The following is an 18,573-nucleotide window of genomic DNA, read 5'->3' as shown; positions in this document are numbered from 1 at the left end:
TCTAATGAGGGTGTTGCGTGGACTACTGTAAATAGTTGCCCATTGGTCTATTCTCTATGCAGGTCTATACCTGATTATATAAGGCATTCAGCTCCTTCACTTGCACAGCAGCGGTGGCAAATGTGGAGCAGAGAGTGTGTTGTCCTATATTACAGCAGAATGTGGTATCAGCATAGTGGATCACCGTGACGACCATTTGGCAAGAGAGCCTTCATGGTTCAAACGCAAGCCCTGGCAACCTTTAATTGTAGCGCGGTCGGCGAAGTGGGCCAGGCACCTGCTGCAGAAGAGGGTAGCAATGAAGAATGCTGTCCTAGATTGCCTACTTACTCCACCAAATTAATCAACTCTTCAGAGAGCCCACCAGTCGTCTTCGGCAGGTAACGGAGGAGGGGGAGGCGTTTCAGTCACAGGTCACATGGGTCGGGGTTGGAACTTAAACGTGAGGGAGAATCCACTGGCCCAAACGAGCGCGCGCGCGTGTGTGTGTGTGTGTGTGTGTGTGTGTGTGTGTGTGTGCGCGCACACCATGTAAACTATAGAGTAGCGAGATGGAGTTTGTCTCGCACCATCTGTCTCTTTGTCTCTGCGCGGTCCCCGGTGAGATGCGGATTTGGAATGTGTGTGTGTGTGTGTGTGTGTGTGTGTTGGACCCGAAGCGCTCCTGAGGTGGTTGATGTTTGATGAGGTGCGCTGAGACACAGGGGTCTCTGAGGGCCCATCAGGGGGGAGAGGCGGTAGGGGGGGGGGGGGGGGAGAGGACCAACTCACTACTCTTCTTAATCTAGGACAGGCACACCTAGACATCCTTCATGACTCCAATGTTTTACTCGTGTCGGGCCAAAAAAAAAAAAAAGATGTCCACCGAGGTTAGCGAAAGTGGGTCGCCCAACGGCTTTTTTTGGATCACAGAAAAAGAAATTGTGCCATCGAAATGATTGCGGTCTCCTAAAAAAAAGAAAGAAAAAGCACCATGGATGGTAAAAGAAAAAAAAGAAGGTTTCTCGTCGGGATATTTTTACGTGTATCGAACTGGGTCAATGACGTCACAGGACACGACAAACATCAGGCCTTGAAAGACAGCGGATTCCTTTTCAAAGTATTTTTATTGGTCTTATAGAAAATAAAGTAAACTGTATCAACAAACATACAATATATACATCAATAACTTAGACACCTCAGAATCACGGCCAAACCCACAGTTGTCACTGTATATATGAAGACATAGTACTTATCTACAGATTGCAAAAAGTACAATAATTTAATTTATAAATACTTACAATTAACTATCGTCTGTTTTCATACAAAGTACTGCAATATTTTATTACAACGGATACAGAAAAATAACCAACATTGTACAACTCTCTTTATAGTCAGATTTTCACTTTTTAACACAGACGGAGTGAGAGAAACCTGCACAATCAACTGGTTACAAAGCTAAACTCAATGATGGGAAGCAGTCCGGTCAACTGCCACAGAGGTGATGCTAAGGAAGCAATCCTGTCCCATTCCATCACTTGTGAAAAGAAACAAGCAAGGGAGGCAAAAACATGACCAATAACACCATTTTAAAATCTGTATTCAACACACGATGAAACAAGAATCTCATTGATGGCGTTTGAATGAAGGAAAGAGCATTAAATGACTGGTGTTGTGCCCAAAAAAATCAAGCACAGAAAAAAACACACACTTGTAAGAAAAATAGCACAGAAAGTGGCCCTTGTGTTTTGAATAGAAAAATTAAACAAACTGATTTTCTGTCTGCTGAGTGACATTAACACGAGAATTCAAAATCAAACGCACAGGCAAAAACAGCTCTAATGATGAAGAAATGACCTATAGGAGCTACACACAAAATATAAACCATATATATAGTGTGAGTACTGGGGTACGATTTGGACATCAAATAACTGCACCTTGAATCCTGTCGGACGAGAGAAAAGCGTTTCCCTCACTTTTTCCGTAGTTCCTCTTTTTAAAAAGTTTCTAAAACTTCCGCCACTACGAACGAGAACATTGCGTGGGACGTGGGATAAAAGAACGCACGCTTTCACTAGAAAATTACAAAACACACTGCAGCGATAATAAAGAACAGACTATGGTCACTTTGACGATATAGATTACCCTTACACCTACTCACACCTTCCCACCAAGTTGCATATTAAGGGTCACTTTTTTTTCTCCCCACCCACCCCCACAATAGTCATCATAACCTACTGTAGCTACATACTATACACCTGTGTGTGTGTGTGTGTGTGTGTGTGTGTGTGTGTGTGTGTGTGTGTGTGTGTGTGTGTGTGTGTGTGTGTGTGTGTGTGTGTGTGTGTGTGTGTGTGTGTGTGTGTGTGTGTGTGTGTGTGAAAGAAAGCGATACATCTTCTCAGGAATATTGGTCGCTGTGTCTGTCCAAAGACACCTGAAAAGACATCACAGAAAACACTCACTCCACAAGACTCACGCCACAGCAATAACTACGCCAACATCAACACTGGGCCCCCGGCTATTGGTCGTACACATGAAGTTTCCACAGTTAACCAGTCAAAACGGAAAGAGCTAAGCTTGATTATTCTGGACAAAGCGAGGATCCTCACACACACACACACACACACACACACACACACACACACACACACACACACACACACACACACACACACACACACACACACACACACACACACACACACACACACACACACTTGACTGGCCCTGGCATGGACGGGGTTCTGATTTGGTGCCATTTCGGGAGAAACAAAAGAAGCGCCTGACTGCTGACCGTGAGAACATACAGAAGAGCTCTCTCCTTATGCGATAAAGCACCGCCTCGCCTGGCGTCATCTGGCCGACACTGAGCCGGCCACGGGGATTGGCCGTCGTCACATAACGGCACCGACCCCCGTGATGGCAAACCGGCCCGATTGTGATTTCAGTGTGTCCGAGCGTGGATCGAAGCCCTTTCATGACGCGTCAAAACATAATAATAATAAACGGTGTATGCCAGGAACCGAGCTGCCGTCCCTACCTCGTTGGGCCTCGTTTAGAATCCGTAAATTTGTGTTTGAGTGTTTTTTTTCCTTTTTAGCGTTACCTGTTGCATTATGTCCTGAGCAAAAAAACAAGCAGGAGCATAGGCCTATAGTGCATATGTAGCCCGCCCCCCAGGACCGGGCCGTCCCGTGGTACGGGGGCACCTCTTTCTCTATAGGGGGGCTTCTGTTTAGGGAAATAAACAAACATGCAAACCGAAACCGGAGCACCGAGCCCCCTTCTCACGAGCACACGCTCCCAATGAAGTCTCAGTGCAGCGTGCGTGCGCTCGTTCACGCCCACGCGCGGCCCCCGTCGAGAGGCAGAGGGCGTCCAGACATCTTCGCCAATTAAAGAAAAGCCATTAATAAAACACGAGCACACCTGAATGACAATCTCAGAGCGTCGATCCCCACAGCAGCCTCGCGAGACCACAAAGGGGGTTTCAGTCGGACATGGGACGCCCTCTGCGGGATGCACGTGCAGTGCATACTTCTGATCGGCAAAATACGATAATAAATAAATTGCACTTCTGGGCTGCACGTACCCAAAGAGCCTCTTAGCGGTCGTTTAACTTGTTTTGATGGCTGAATTCAGTCCATTTCAACCCCCAACCCCCCCCCCCCCACCCACCTCTTGCATGTTTTTAGTGCGCTAATCTCTCACAGACAAAATGGTTGGTAACCAACGACTAGGAAGCAGAGGATATCACAGATGCCAATACCGACGCAATAAGACAAATCGACCCTTGTGTACACCACCTAGATTGAGCTGTACAGGTTTAAACAGCGAAGCGTTGACATCTATACAGTGCACGACACCGCCGACTCGCACGCACACAACGCGTCACGGGGGGCCCCTACAGGTCCGGGGGCTCCGCAGGACGCGCCTAGTCACTAGAAGAAAAGCTATCCGACTTCAATAGTAAGCCACTTTTGGTACAATTGCAAAAAAGATATCACAGGTTTTTATGTGGTTTTTTTCCGCGTTTTTTTTCTTTTTTGTATTTCTATAAACAATGTTCGTTAATCTACACTAAAAGGACAAAGCAAAAAACGAAATAACAACAGAACTAGAAAAAGGGAATTTCTACGATGCACACCATAACTATTGTAACAGTAAAGCTAGTGTAAGTGTTATTTTGGAAATATTCCGCTGCCCTGGCAACAATCACAAAAAAACTAAAATGAAAAACATTTTATAAAGCAAAACATTAGAACATCTATTTCTCTATGAGCATAACTTATGTTGGAAAATGTTTTGTGTAGTTTGCTTCCAAAAAAAACATGAGGATATTTTTGTGATAACATTCAGGTATCTCCAATAGTGGACAAGCATCTTGTCATGTTTAATTGGTGTTCTGCTCCGAAACAACACCATTAAAAACGCTCATTTGAAACATTTCCAACCTACCGTTAATATGCAAGACCTCTTTGTATTTTTCAGTGCATACGTATATTATTGCATCTACCTGCCATATTGTCTCCAACAGGTTCATGAAAGTCTGTCATAAAACAGAAACGAATGCCAAAGTTGCAAGCATCTCTTCAGATTCACGGACAACAAACAAAAATCACAAATTTGACAGATACTTTGCTAGTTTTGGGTTAGTCAGGCTGTTCGAGAGACATCTGTAGCATCGTTCATATTTTGAGACAACGATTTCGAGACTCGAGTGGCCGACGTGAGTCAGTGCATCATAACAAGGACAATGTTCTCCGATGTGTAAAAGCACATCCTGCCGTTACGTTTAACAATGGCCCAGATTGGAGCTCAACGCCTCCAGCTGGGCCCAAATCCATTAATAATGGAGTTGATAGATCAATCTAAGTCTTGCAATCCAGAATTAAATTCTGATGTACTAATTCCAAAAAAAGGTATTAAACGTTTTACATCATACATTTATGGAAATGTAAATCCAATTAAAACCCTATTGTAGGACTTATAGCTCATCATATTTCATATAACTTCCAATGTAAGAAGAAGAGATCTCCTACCCCAGGTTTCCTCAATAATTTCAACAGTATTTTTTTCGGAAGAAGCCGTCAGTAGACACTATTACCGACGACAACCTGTTAAAAAGCCATCTTCATGACACCATAACCAACTATAACTAGTTGAACTTCAGTTTAGGCAACCCAACCCAAACAGACCGGTCAACCATTAGCGTACGGCGGCTATGCTACGACCTCGCTACGATGCACTGACTCTTAACACAACTGAGGCCCACCCCTCACTCTCCCTCCCTCTCTCCCTCTCCCCCACCCGCCCCGATACTACGACCTGGCCTCCGCCTTGGACTTGATGATGGTGATGACGCTGGTGGCCCCCACCTTCCCGCTGATGACGGTCGACATGGGGCCCCGGGGCCCCGGCTGCGTCACGGGGCTCCGCGCCACAGTCCTGGCGAAGCTCTGCAGCGCCTCGTACTTGGAGCGCAGCGCCTCCAGCTCGGCGCGCATGCTGGCGTTCTCCGAGGCCAGCTTGTCCACTTCCTGCTGCAGCAGCGCCTTCTGCCTCTCCAGCTCCTCCTTCTGGGTGACGCGCTTCACGCGGCAGGACGCCGCGTAGCCGCGGTTCTTGAGGGTGCGGCGCCGCTGCTTCAGCTGCAGGATCTCCTCCTTGGTGAGGCCGCGGAGGTGCTGGTTCAGCTCCCGCACTGACATGCTCACCAGCTCGTCGTCCGTCAGCGTGGTGCCATTCTCCCCGGGCTCCCGCTTCACCTGCACGGACGGGGGGCGGGGAAGGGACGCGCAAAGTGGCCACGCACGCACGCACGCACGCACGCACGCACACACACACGCGCGTGCAGACACACACACACACATGTACACGGATACACACATGTACACGGACACACACACACACTCAAGTGCAGACACACACACACACATGGACACGGATACACACATGTGCACGGACACACACACACAAGTGCAGATACACACAAGTGCAGATGCGTGCACACACATGTGCACACACAAATGCACGAACACACACACACACAAACACACGCACACACACATGCACAAGTGTGCACACACACACAAACACACACACACACGTGCAGACACACACACACAGTTTAGAATTGAGCATCCTAATGTCGGCCCCTCATGTCTCCACATGGCGGTGTGGGTTCTGTGCAGGGGGGAGAGGAGTGGGTGTGTTCTTTACCTTCAGGGCTTTATTTCCCTTGTTTGCAGTAGTCATGCCCCGAGAGCAGGTTTTAAAAACACTCTGCCGTCTGGTCTGTGGACAACAAAAGGACAAATATTAAAAAGAAAAAAAAAAGAAATTTACCTCAAGACAAGTAGCACACAATACAACAGTAATCTTCTCTTGCTCTACTCCAAATTTTAAGAATCACCGATTTCGGGGAGAGCGAGAGAGTGAGCGAGCGGGAGGGAACGCGAGGCCGTCTGGTAAACTGGGTCAAGGACTCAAGACATCCTTCCAGGTTTGTTGCCAACTGTTGTACGCGCTCCATGGCTGTCGCATGAGGTCAGCGGCCATTACCAGCCCCCCCCCCCCCACCCCATTTATCAGACTCCCCAAAATAGCTCTGGTGGCAGTCTGCCCCCCAGTGCAGCTCAGGTTAGGTTGAGGGGGGGGGGGGATCATGTTACACAGCCCAGTAAGCTTTGAATCGAGGAGAGGCAGGAACCTAAAACGCTGGCTGGCGGGATGCAGAGAAGGGGACCACGGGTGTGACCAGCGAGGCCAACAGCCCTCAGCGACTGAAGCGCTTCCCCAAGATCTCTCTTGGAGAACAACGACGATCCTGTTGCGTTTCCTTCTTACCGCCTTCTTCCTCTTCCCCCCTCCCAGAATGAGCGGCGCTGAGGCACTCTCAGCCGCTCCTACTTCCGGTACTCCTCTGTTGGGGTACCACGCGATCTGAAAGGGTGCCGAAAAGGTGGCGCTACTACAAGCACCGTCCGTTGATTGGTCGACGGAATCGTCACTTCCATGCGACAGGGGGGTAAAAACAAACAAACGCAGTACCCGCGAGGTATTTACAGACAACTTCTCCACCGTGCTTCGTGACATATCCTTATGAGTACACATTAAGGCATTTAGAGAGCATTGATTCGCTCTGGGAGGCAATGAGGCGCCATTGCTTCTTTATGTACAGACGACCTTGTTTGGGACTGAGCCGTTATCAACTATAATTCACGTTTTCTTAACCTCCGCACGGTTTGACCTACTGCACACCAAACAAGAGGCCTATATCATGGCTTTAATCATGAGCGAAACAAACGCTGACAACATGCGTTCTGGCTGAGAGATGGGCCGACAGCTTAGTAGAAAGTGAAGACATACAAAGACGAATAAATGGGGTGCACTGCCTCTTCAAAGTGTATTAACCCCCACACACACACACACACACCGAGGAACTGCTGTGTCAGCTCCACCGGCACGCACCACCGCAGTCCCAACACATTGCCTCGGTAAGCTGAATTACACCGTGTGTGTGTGTGTGTGTGTCTGTGTGTGTCTGTGTGTGTGTGTGTCTGTGTGTCTGTGTGTGTGTGTGTGTGTGTGTGTGAGTAAACGAACGCCTTAGGATCCTCTCAACACCTAAACATAAACAACCCGTTGGCTAGTCACTGAGTAGGTACTTTTCCTCCAGAGGGACCTGCAGTGACCTGAGACGACCGCCATCAGGGGATAGGGCATCCTGCTCGAGGATGCCCACAGGGAGGTCACCGACGTTGGAGGGAATCGAACCGGGGACCCCAGGATGTCAGCTGAGCGGGCCGACCCTACCGCGACTAACAAGTCTGTTGGCAAGTCGGTTCTTTATGACCGCGCGCCGTGATGCGTGACACCAGACCACAGGTGACTCCCCCCCCCCCCCCCTCAACCCCTCCCCCCCTCACCCATCCCGAAGTGCACGGCGACGGCCGAGGACATCACCATGGCAACGTGGAAGGGGGGCTGCAGGTGCGGGTACCGTCACCCCTGGGCCATGCGGGGGCAGAGAGAGGGGCTTGTTAAGAGTGACCCGATTACAACTCCATCGCAGGGGGGGGGGGGGGGGAGATGGGAGGGGAGGCGACACGATGGCTCAGGTTGTGACTTGCATCACTGATGCTGCGGTCCTTCCCAAACAGCCCTCTGGTCTCTCTCTCTCTCTCGCACGCCCCTCCATGCCGAGGGGCGTGCGAGAGAGAGAGAGAGAGAGAGAGAGAGAGAGAGAGAGAGAGAGAGAGAGAGAGAGAGAGAGAGAGAGAGAGAGAGAGAGAGAGAGAGAGAGAGAGAGAGAGAGAGAGAGAGAGAGAGAGAGTCCAGAGACCTGTTTGGACGGCCCAGCCCACAACCAAAACAGCGTCGCCCTTCCTTCTCAGGGCGGATCCTTCGTGTTGGCTTTTCTTCTGTGCTCGATATTTTCATCTCCACGTTTGCCCCCCACCCCCCCCTCCCCCCCTCCCCCCCAGCTATGAATAGCAGGGCTGACCGTAACACCTCGCGTTACCCGGCCGCTGTGGCGGCTGCAGCCGGTGGCCGTGACTCATTTCCACTGTTTCCAGTTTTTCCAGTAAGCATTTGGACCGCAGATTGCAGAGCATAATGGGATAATGGCGCGGGCGATGATGCACTGACACAGGACAAATAGACAGGAAACAACTCTCCGCTAATAGCCACCGGGCAGGGGAGGAGAAAATAGACCAGCCAGAGCCCGCCGCCCGCCAAACACACATGCTCTGTTGGGCCACAGCCGCGGCCGGAGCCAGCCGGCGGCAGACGAGGCCCCGCGTCGTCCACCGTACGGCAGCCTGGTGGGAGACGGGCTGGGGGAGGACGGCTGTGATCCAGGCTGGAGGGGCTGGGAGAGACACAGAGGATCAGCCTGTGGTACGGAGAGTGGAGGGAGGAAGAGGAGGAGGAGGAGGAGGAGGAGGAGGAGAGCAAGGACCCCAACCTTATTCAGCTCCCTTCTGCTCGGCGTGCCAACAGATGACTGCCGTTCATTGACAGGGGATGACAGCACAACACGGGCACACACACACACACACGGGCACACACACACACAGACACACACCCACACACAAACAGCTGCTCCCACTGCCAAGCAGGCATCCGACCTCGTAATCTCTCAGACACACACATACACAGTCGAAGACACACACACATACACAGTCGGAGAAACAAACGCACACACACACACACTGCGATGCAAACACACGGTCGGAGACACACACACACACACACACACACACACACACACAAATAAATGCACTCAGTCGCAGACAGACAGTCAAAGACACACAAACACACGCATGCATGCACCCACGCACAACACACTTTGTCCCCAAAAGCCAACACTGCGACTTCAGCATGAATCTCACTCCAGGTAAACAACACAGCCAGACTGTGGTGTGGACCAGTAGCAGTGCCCAGTAGTCACAGCGGCAGCTATAGGTGGAGAGAGTGCCCTTGCACACTCGACAGGTTCACCCTTGAAATAAAAAATAAATAAATGAACAAACTGCCACACCAGAGGTCAAAGTGTAGCGCTTACTCCTCCCTCGGCGGACAAACACCTTTCCCCCGTTAACAAGCCCTGGTTCTCTGAGTGGGTGGGGGATCCAGGCAGGGTGGGTGAGGAGGGGGGCAGGGCTGAGGCAAGGGGGCACGGAGCCCGCTGATGCGTCTCTGGGAGGCGGGCGGTGGCCTCCCCGTTCCTTTACAATCGGCCACAAAACGCTGACCAATCAGAGTGGAAGGCTGTTAAAGCAGAGACGTCCCGCCCACAGGAAACACTGAGGGGTCGGCCAGGGAACAGGAGAGGGAGGGGGGGGGAAGAGAGAGAGAGAGAGAGAGAGAGAGAGAGAGAGAGAGAGAGAGAGAGAGAGAGAGAGAGAGAGAGAGAGAGAGAGAGAGAGAGAGAGAGAGAGAGAGAGAGAGAGAGAGAGAGAGAGAGAGAGAGAGAGAGAGAGAGAGAGAGAGAGAGAGAGAGAGAGAGAGAGAGAGAGAGAGAGAGAGAGAGAGAGAGAGAGAGAGAACAGCCTTGTGAAAAATGCCCGCTCAACACATTCGGAAGAGCTCGAGAACAGGTTGAAAGAGAAGAAAAACACCTGATCTCAGCATGGGCCGCGAACCAAGGTGCCAATTAGAGCGCCGTGAAGTTGAACTAACGCGACGAGAGCAACGCGGACAACTTTTAAAACGCTCCGAATCCCGGCTCCAAACGCACCATCCCCGATACCACCACCTCTTCCTCCTCCTCCTCCTCCTCCCAAAATCCGGTGGTGGCGTGAATGGTCCGGCCTTGGGCGGGTGTCACATGGCATCGCATGGCCGGGGGCCGATCGGCGGCCAGGGGCCACAGGGGTGGGGGACGCCATTAGCCAGGGGTCTCTTGGTTTGAGGGACCGGAGAGTAACACACCGTGTCCCCTCCGGAATATCTACGTTGTACCGATACCAGCCCTACCACCATCACAACCACCACCACCTCCACCATCTGATGGTGGTGCCCCCACCCCCCATGACTACCAGGACATGGAGGTACGGGGTAAAGGGGTACGAGGAAGGGTAGTGTGTGAGGCGCTCTCCGTCTCACACACTACCCTCTCTCACAGGCTAGGGCCACTTGACAGCGGGGTAACAAGATTAGCAGGAGCACGAGAGCACCCACGCACAAACACACACCCAAACACACACCCAAACACACACACACTACCATTTACATTAAAGCCCCGCCCAATATCTGCTCTGAATGCACAAAACATGTACGGGAGGAGGGGTGGGGGGGTTGGGAAACAGACAGGTGGCACAGGGCTTTACGGCACCACAAAAATAACAACCAAACACACGCACGCACACACACACAAACACAAACACAGTACCATAACTCCACTTCATCTTTTTGCAGGGAAAACACACTTAACTTGTCATTTCCAATTGCAGAGGAGGGCTGCGGCTGGCCGGGCGGTAATGAAGGAATACCGAACCGGGCAGGGGCGGCCAACACTGATGTGAACAGGCACACCGTGAGCACGCCACGATGGCAGGAAGCTCCCCGGCTGAATGCTGAGTACGGCAGGCCCAGAGTCACGTACCGCGGCCATCAGTAATACGAGGGCTGGGATGGATCTCAAGGAGGCGTCAGTGAGGGTATGTTTTCCGGTTACAGCGTTAGATGAAGGGCGAGGGAAATCATTTTAGAAGCATTTTTTGTCTCGTTTGCGTCGATTCTCTTTTGATCCAGATTGCAATCGATAAATCACTGACAAATATATAAATCTGTGATCTTCCTGCGCTCTTGGACTCATTGCGCTTAACCGGACTCTTCCACAAGGCTATAGGCGGACATACCGCTGAAGCTATAGCGCTTGAGCACTAGAGCTTTAGCAATAGCATTTGTTTCGGGGGAGAGGCGTCAGAGGCAGGCCTTAAGGGAGGGATTTTTTCGGTTGGATACTTTCAGAAACTAGCTGACTCTGGCTGGGTTTCCTCAAATTGCCTACCCCAGCTTTAAACCTCAAAAGGATTTAACTCCCGGTTAGTTGGGGAAGCTGCTCATCGTCTCAGGCCCGACACACTGTGCTGTGTACGCATTCTTTCATTGTACGTCTCTTTTGTATTCTCCTCCACTTGAGAATGAAAGGAAGCCGGACGGAACTAGATGTTGTTTAGGGAACAGCGGTGATTCAGATTAGGATGCTTAATCATCAGGATGATAAAGACCAGAGCGACGAGAAGTCAAAAGCATCACCCGCCGTCGCCTTGCCTTCAGAAAGTCTCCCCGTCCTTCCTGTTAACCGTTCTCTACTTTCCCGCCCAAATTGGCCGAGCTGAGGTCCGCCCGACTTCCCATCTGTTCCCCTACTAGACTCTGACGGTTCACTCATGGTCGGGCCCCCGCCGTCTGACCCCCGAGGTCCACCACGCTCCCTTAGTACTCACGGGCCAAGTGGGAAAGAAAATAACATGCAGATATTCAGACCTAATCATCCCTGCACTTCGGTGGAGTCAAGTCCATTATCAGGCACATCACTTGTGGAGGTAGGGCAGGAGGGGGGGAGGGGGGGGGATGCATTTAAAGGCAAATTAAAAGTCTGGTACCTGATGGAACAGGAAGTGGGAATAGTGGAATAGAGGGGGGGGGGGGGGCGTATGTGTGGAGCATGCAATGTGTCGGCGGGGTGTGTGCGCGCGTGTGTGAGAGAGACAGTGAGTGTGCACGCCGGGGAGAAGAGAAGCTATTAACTACTAAGTATTCAGAGCGTGAAATAAGAGTGACAAAAAAGAAGCAGGGGGAAGAGGAAAGGAAAAAGAAAAAAATACACATTCAGCTTTCAACCGCTCAACTTGAGAAGCGATGTTGTGCCTGGATTTCAGCGGCGCTGTCAACGGAGTGAGAAACACAGACAGGCTCCGCTCATGACACGAGTCATAACGCAACGTATTGTCTCAGCTCACAGCTGTTAGACGGGCGAGTCCGATTGGCAGGTGGAAAACTGTTTATAAGATCCGGTAAAGCACGGAAGATTTTGGCTTTATGAGGAAAAAGGGATACATTTCTTGGTCATTAGTTCGACAGCGTGATACATCGCACCGGACATCTAAAAATGCACCCACTTAATGCAGCCTGTAGGCCTACTATGCCTTTTATTTATATCTGCGCCTTAAGGTGCGGCCACACCAGACGCGTATCTCGCGTACTTTTTACGCGAGATACGCGCGTAAAATGTTGCTTGACCATTTTGTGTCAAAAATGGTCACATACGCGCAATACGCGCCATACGCGCATACGTCACTCGCCTAGATGAGTCCAATGTCCATGCAAGTGAACGGAGCGTTCCCTCTTCGTCATAACTATCAAACCAAATGTTATGTTATGTTACTATTTCCACCCAGAATAAAGAAAGTTGTCGGCCGTGGCTGTGTGTGTGTGTGTGTGTCTTGCCCCAGGATGAGGCTCCCCACGGTAAAGGCTCCAACACTTGGGTGTGTGTGTGTGTGTGTGTGTTGCCCCAGGATAAGCTGCGCTGGAGTCCGAGGTAGGAAACCCAAACGCCGCCGTGTTTGGGTGATAGAGTTTAGATCGGGTTAGATTAAATAATCTCGGATATAAATAACAATAATCGGGTTAAATAACTTCACATGGTGTGTCTGGTGTGTTTCCAGCATTCGTAGTGTTGATCAGCAGATATATAGTCCGCCAAGACGTTGAGGTTGCTTAGTAACCAGAGACTCTGTCCATGCAAGTGAACGGAGCGTTCCCTCTTCGTCATAACTATCAAACCAAACATCCTTCACATTCACCGAGCGAACATTATGAAAGTAAAATGCACATTTCTCGCTAGAAATGTTTCCATAAAAGCATTTAATGGCGTAACTATGTTACTATTTCCACACAGAATAAAGAAAAATGTCGGCCGTATGCTTCTGTCCAAGCTCACTACTCTCTGCCAGTGACGTCGGGTCAAGCTCAACGCTGATTGGGCAAGGCGGCAATCGTCAGACGCGTATCTCGCGTACTTCGCGTAAAAAGTTCAATTTTTTGAACTCTTGAAATGTACGCGATATACGCGATATACGCGCGTATAGCGCGTATTGCGCGTAAATATACGCGCCACATACGCGCTATACGCGCGTACAATGTTGCTTATACGCTTAATACGCGTAATACGCGTAATACGCGTATTAAACCAATGGTTCCCTATGGAGAAAATGGCGATTTGAGACGCGAAGTACGCGAGATACGCGTCTGGTGTGGCCGCACCTTTATGGATAACGTCCAGTTGTTTTTCCAAATAAACAACAGTTGAGTGGGCTAAACACTGAAGCTTCTAATCGTGTAAAGCCAATTTTGTAAATGCACTTGTTCCGCGATGCTCCTCATCCGGAAAAAAAAAAAACCTTTCAACGAGGAGTCCATTTCCTAACGATGGCGGCTCACTGAAATGAGTGCTGTGTTAATCGAAGCAGTGAGCAGGGAGGGACGTAGAGACTCCACTGGCCTTCCACACACTCCTGCCTGGAGGACTTCATTAAAAGGGAATAGAGACGGCTCTAGATGCATCAGCACCGCACCGGGGTTGAAGACAACCCACACACCGGCTTAACCTCCAGGAGTTTAACTAAACAGCCTGCATGCACCAACCATTGACCCGAGCGTGTGGAGGGTGTGGGTCAAACTACGGCTGTCCTCCTCATCCTCCCCCCCCCCACCCGCTCCAATTCTTGTGAATAAAATATATTTTCAAACCACCATTGATTTTACCCGCACATTAGGACCTTTGGTTTTAAAAATACAAGAATAATCGTTGGCCTACCGTTTCACAGCGAGAAACAAATAGCCGGTGTGTTTTTACATTGGTGAGCAGTGGGTGTTGGACAAACTGAATGGGAAGATGCTGTGTTTTTTACTGAAAAGGTTCTCTCCAATATTACTTCTTTAGTCTTTCGTTGCTCAGGTGAATATCACTAACAGTAAAGCTCTTGAAGGTGGCCATCCCGGACTCACCATCGTAGGTCAAACCCAGCGTGCTGTGACCTCTGCCAAAGTCACATGACACACTAAGTAAATACACATCGATGCAGGGAACTAAAACCAAGCACCAGCCACATGTGGTCATGTATATGAGCCACAAGTTCTCTGTCTGTCTGTCTGTCTGTCTGTCTGTCTGTCTGTCTGTCTGTCTGTCTGTCTGTCTGTCTGTCTGTCTGTCTGTCTGTCTGGCATCAAATAACAACCAACTATAGCGACAGCCATGTCTGCATCACTTAATGGCCTCGAAGCAAATTCAAATTTTCTCTGACCCGCCCAACTTCGACTCCTAGTCCTCGACAGTGAATTCAACCGAGGCGTAACAGTTGCGTCAAAAAATAAGCAAGATAAACAATCGACAAACATTGAATCACCATGTCTGCGTGTGTGATCACAAACGCCCTTCGTGCATTCGAAACTGCCTTCCTGTGAACAATCGTAATCCCACGAGGATAGGACGAGCAACAAACCAAACTCAAACATAAGAGGAGGAATATAGCAAACCACAACAAACTGCTTTATCTGGCAGCGTCTTCATGAAAGCGTCACTCGGGGTAAGGGTGCAGCAGCAGACACTGCAATGCTAAGCAATCCTAATGTGCGCGCTCTCCTTGCAGTCGGTTTCATCACCAACATTTCCTCGTCATTGAAAGAGAGAAAAAAAGAAAAAAGAATATACTAGCCTATATTGATCTTTTTTTACCCTCCCCTCCCATCCCCTCGCACATTTTGCTCTGCCCCCCCCCCCCGCGGCAGCTTAAGCAGCACTTTTGTGAACAAACCCCACTCATGTTCCCATCTTGCGGCGGTTAATTGTCCTGAATAAGCATAACTACTCCCCAATAAGGCGGGATGCAGACCGGGTAGCCGGACGGGGACCAAACCACACTACAGATTGTGGTGTGTGCGTGCGTGCGTGCGTGCGGGTGTGTGCGTTCGGGTGTGTGCGTGCGGATGTGTGCATGCACGCGTGTTCTTGCCTGGTGTTTCATCAACAATCCCATATCCTCTCCTCCTCCTCCACCAAGGCGTGCAAGAGGAGACATGCGGCCCATCGCGCGCAATACCGCTGAGGGCCGGACAGGAGTGCCTATGGGGTTGAAACCTTTATTTTTTATATCCGCTTTATCCGGCTCCATACCAATGACCGTAAATCCAAACGCTGATCTCCACCACCACCACCACACCCTGCATCTAGCCTCACCACCACCACCTCCACCCTAACTCTCACCCCCTCCTCCTCTCTCCTAGAGTCCGTCATCTATTCTCATTACCTGCAGCGAAAAAGGCAAAGACAGGCAGGCATTACGCTTTGTTGCAAAGCCGGGCTTGGGATGCGAGGAGAGGCCGGCCTGCCAGCCCAACAGGCCTGGATTCCCTCGCCTGTGTGAAAACGGATGATGAAACCAGATGAGTATCGGAGCAAGAGGAGGAGACCGGGCTCGGTTGTTATCCCCGCTGATAAAACTTAAAGACTCTTCAGAGGGCGTTTCTCTTTTCGAATCGAGCACACGTTTTCCGATGGATAAATCACTTGACCCTAAACGTGCATTCTAAAGACCCCAGGCCAATATAATCGGCATGTCCGATATAAACACCATGACCATATTGCAAGAAAATAAATGGTATCTGTTGTACCCATTATAACCATACAAGAGAATAATTGCATTTGTTATTTAAATTGACTCATTATCATAGTCTCCTAAATTCAACACGTATATGACACACAGCTTAAACACTTTGGTGCCACCATCTGAACCCATGCATGTGTGGAGACGGTGATTTATCCTCTGGAACACAAGGCCATCTGTAACAATTTATAAAAGACGAAAATCCTGCATATAACGCATTATTATAATAAAGGGATGTCACATCGCAAGTGACTAGTCAGCACTGTGTGCGCGAGAGACACCCTGACAACGAAGAGACGCGATGTAAACGCGCAGGGTGAATGCTGAGGAAGCGGATAAATGTGTGATAGTCATCACTCGACGCTCATAACTTGACATCCATTGGGCTTTCGAATCCATATCACGTCAATCCAGCTCCCAGATTAGGGTAGAGTGGGGGGGAAACACAGATGCTTATCCACCGCGCAGACCTTTTGTCCGGTGGCGCTGATGCTCTGTTTCGGGGTGAATTCTCCAAACGTCTGAATGCAATGCTGTAGTGATTCAGCATGGAGGAAACGCTCCGTGTTATGCGTGCAGATTGCACGATACAACACAACAACAAATGCCAATTAACGATATGACACTATGTCGGTTCGTCTCGGCGCTGGTCCATTGTGGGCGTCTCAGGAGCCGCTCAACGAATTTCCGCTCCAGGTGAACCAAAGAAAAACAACAACGCCGCTGTCGAATTTAGGATTTGTAGTCTTCTGTTTTAAAATAAGCCATCCTCACACGCACTTGAATCCTCCCACGAAACCCGACCTGTCCATATCATCAATCACACACACACACACACACACACACACACACTCACAGAGACAAACACACACACACACACACACACACACACACACACACATCCTTGATAAATGTCATGAGAAATTCCGAAACCAACCTGGCGGTCTTCCTAGAGCGATGAAGCAGCAGGTTTGAGCAGCTCTGATAATGTGTGTGAGTTGCCAGATCACAGAACACCAAAGCAAACACTCCGGGCACGCCGACTTATCAAAATGGCAATCTTACTACACGCGACTCGCACATTGCACGCGCCGACACGACCCTCCACGTTCCAATATGTATCGCTCGTGAGAGTCGGCCAAAAGCTCCCGTGCACAAAACAAGCGCGGAAGGAAAATCCCTGCGCTCAGCGTCTTGCAATAAAACATGACACTGTCGCGATATTCAAAAGAAACATCGTCATTTGAAAACGAACACAATTTCACATGTGAACAGTGCATTGTCTTTCATAGACGCGCACAGTCAGTGGATACACTGGCTGTATAACCGCGCCGGAACAGGCGGTGGAAATATTGGCTGCTATCTCAGCGTGGTAACATCACAAGCTAGCTCGCGCTAGCCACAGCCAGCACCGGCAGAGCGAGCCCCCCTCGCCCGTAGCTGGAGGGGCGCGAGGACGGCTAGTCACGGCAAGCTCCGGCAGCGCGAGGAGAGTGCTCGCGCCTGTCAGTGCCGAGGTAAAGGCGTGCACGCTCAGCATAACATCACAAATGTCAAACGATTCCACGTTATACACACACACAACTCACCTAGGTCGGGTCGGGGATGGCAGGTCAGCGGTGATGCGTCCTAAATATGATCACGCGGCGGACTGGACATTTAACATCAGGTCTTTAAATTGGGTCTGCCCGAGAAGTAGACTTGAGCCACCGCTGGTGCGCTTCTTGTTGATTCTCTTTTCCCCTTGTGTTGGAGCCAGGCGTCATGATGTTTGGTCACGTGTCTCCATTCATGAGTGATATTTTTCCACACGGGAAGATATTAAAAAGTCACCTAATGTGGTCCCACATCGACACATTATTACAAAGTATCGCCCCGTGTGATGGTTTACATGGGTTCAATGCGTGTTGAGCACCTCTTTTTTTGAGGGAAAGACGCCAATCTCCTGGTTTCTCATTTAGTCATCACACGATACCAGGACAAGACGGCAACATTATACGTGGAGGTTAATTAAGTAAAAATAAAATAAAAAAATTACCAAGATGTTGTCTCCGTGTTTATTCTCATCTCAACATAAAACATTGCAATAAAAACTAATAAATTAGATGCTTATGTTAACGCAGGGAACTGAATGGGAGTATGATCGGAATGTGTTAATGTGACACTTGGCATTTCCCCAGACCCTTGGGCTCGGTGAACGCTATCTGGACATGCCCATGTAAGCCTTAAGCTATAAATAGAAACAAGTCAGCAAAATCCATTGTCTTAGAGGCTAGAGAATCCAACTATAATGAGATATATATATATATATATATAGTCGGTGCGATTATTATTGTATGTTTTAAACCAAAGGTTCTGATGAAAAATCAATAAAAAAACAAAAAAAACAAATATATATATATATAAA

General features: G+C 49.6%; 1 protein-coding gene across 2 annotated transcripts; it reads right to left on the bottom strand.

Annotated features, from left to right (window-relative positions):
• Positions 1-5,303: 5,303 nt before the first annotated feature.
• Positions 5,304-18,468, bottom strand: LOC130369733 (transcription factor MafG-like). Of its 2 annotated transcripts, none has more exons than XM_056575239.1 (3): positions 17,756-18,468; positions 6,205-6,279; positions 5,304-5,750 (listed from the first exon to the last, which is right to left on the bottom strand). In XM_056575239.1, exons 2-3 carry the CDS (start codon positions 6,238-6,240, stop codon positions 5,304-5,306), a joined length of 483 nt encoding a protein of 160 aa, XP_056431214.1. In that variant the 5' UTR covers positions 6,241-6,279; positions 17,756-18,468. The 2 variants fall into 2 exon arrangements, with proteins under 2 accessions (XP_056431214.1, XP_056431224.1); XM_056575249.1 differs by lacking the exon at positions 17,756-18,468 and adding an exon at positions 17,104-17,672.
• Between the last annotated feature and the right edge of the window lie 105 nt (positions 18,469-18,573).

Source organism: Gadus chalcogrammus, chromosome 2 (assembly GCF_026213295.1).
Source record: "Gadus chalcogrammus isolate NIFS_2021 chromosome 2, NIFS_Gcha_1.0, whole genome shotgun sequence".
NCBI classification, from domain to species: Eukaryota; Metazoa; Chordata; class Actinopteri; order Gadiformes; family Gadidae; genus Gadus; species Gadus chalcogrammus.
The sequence above is the reverse complement of the archived record's forward strand: the minus strand, read 5'-3'. Positions and strand labels throughout refer to the sequence as shown.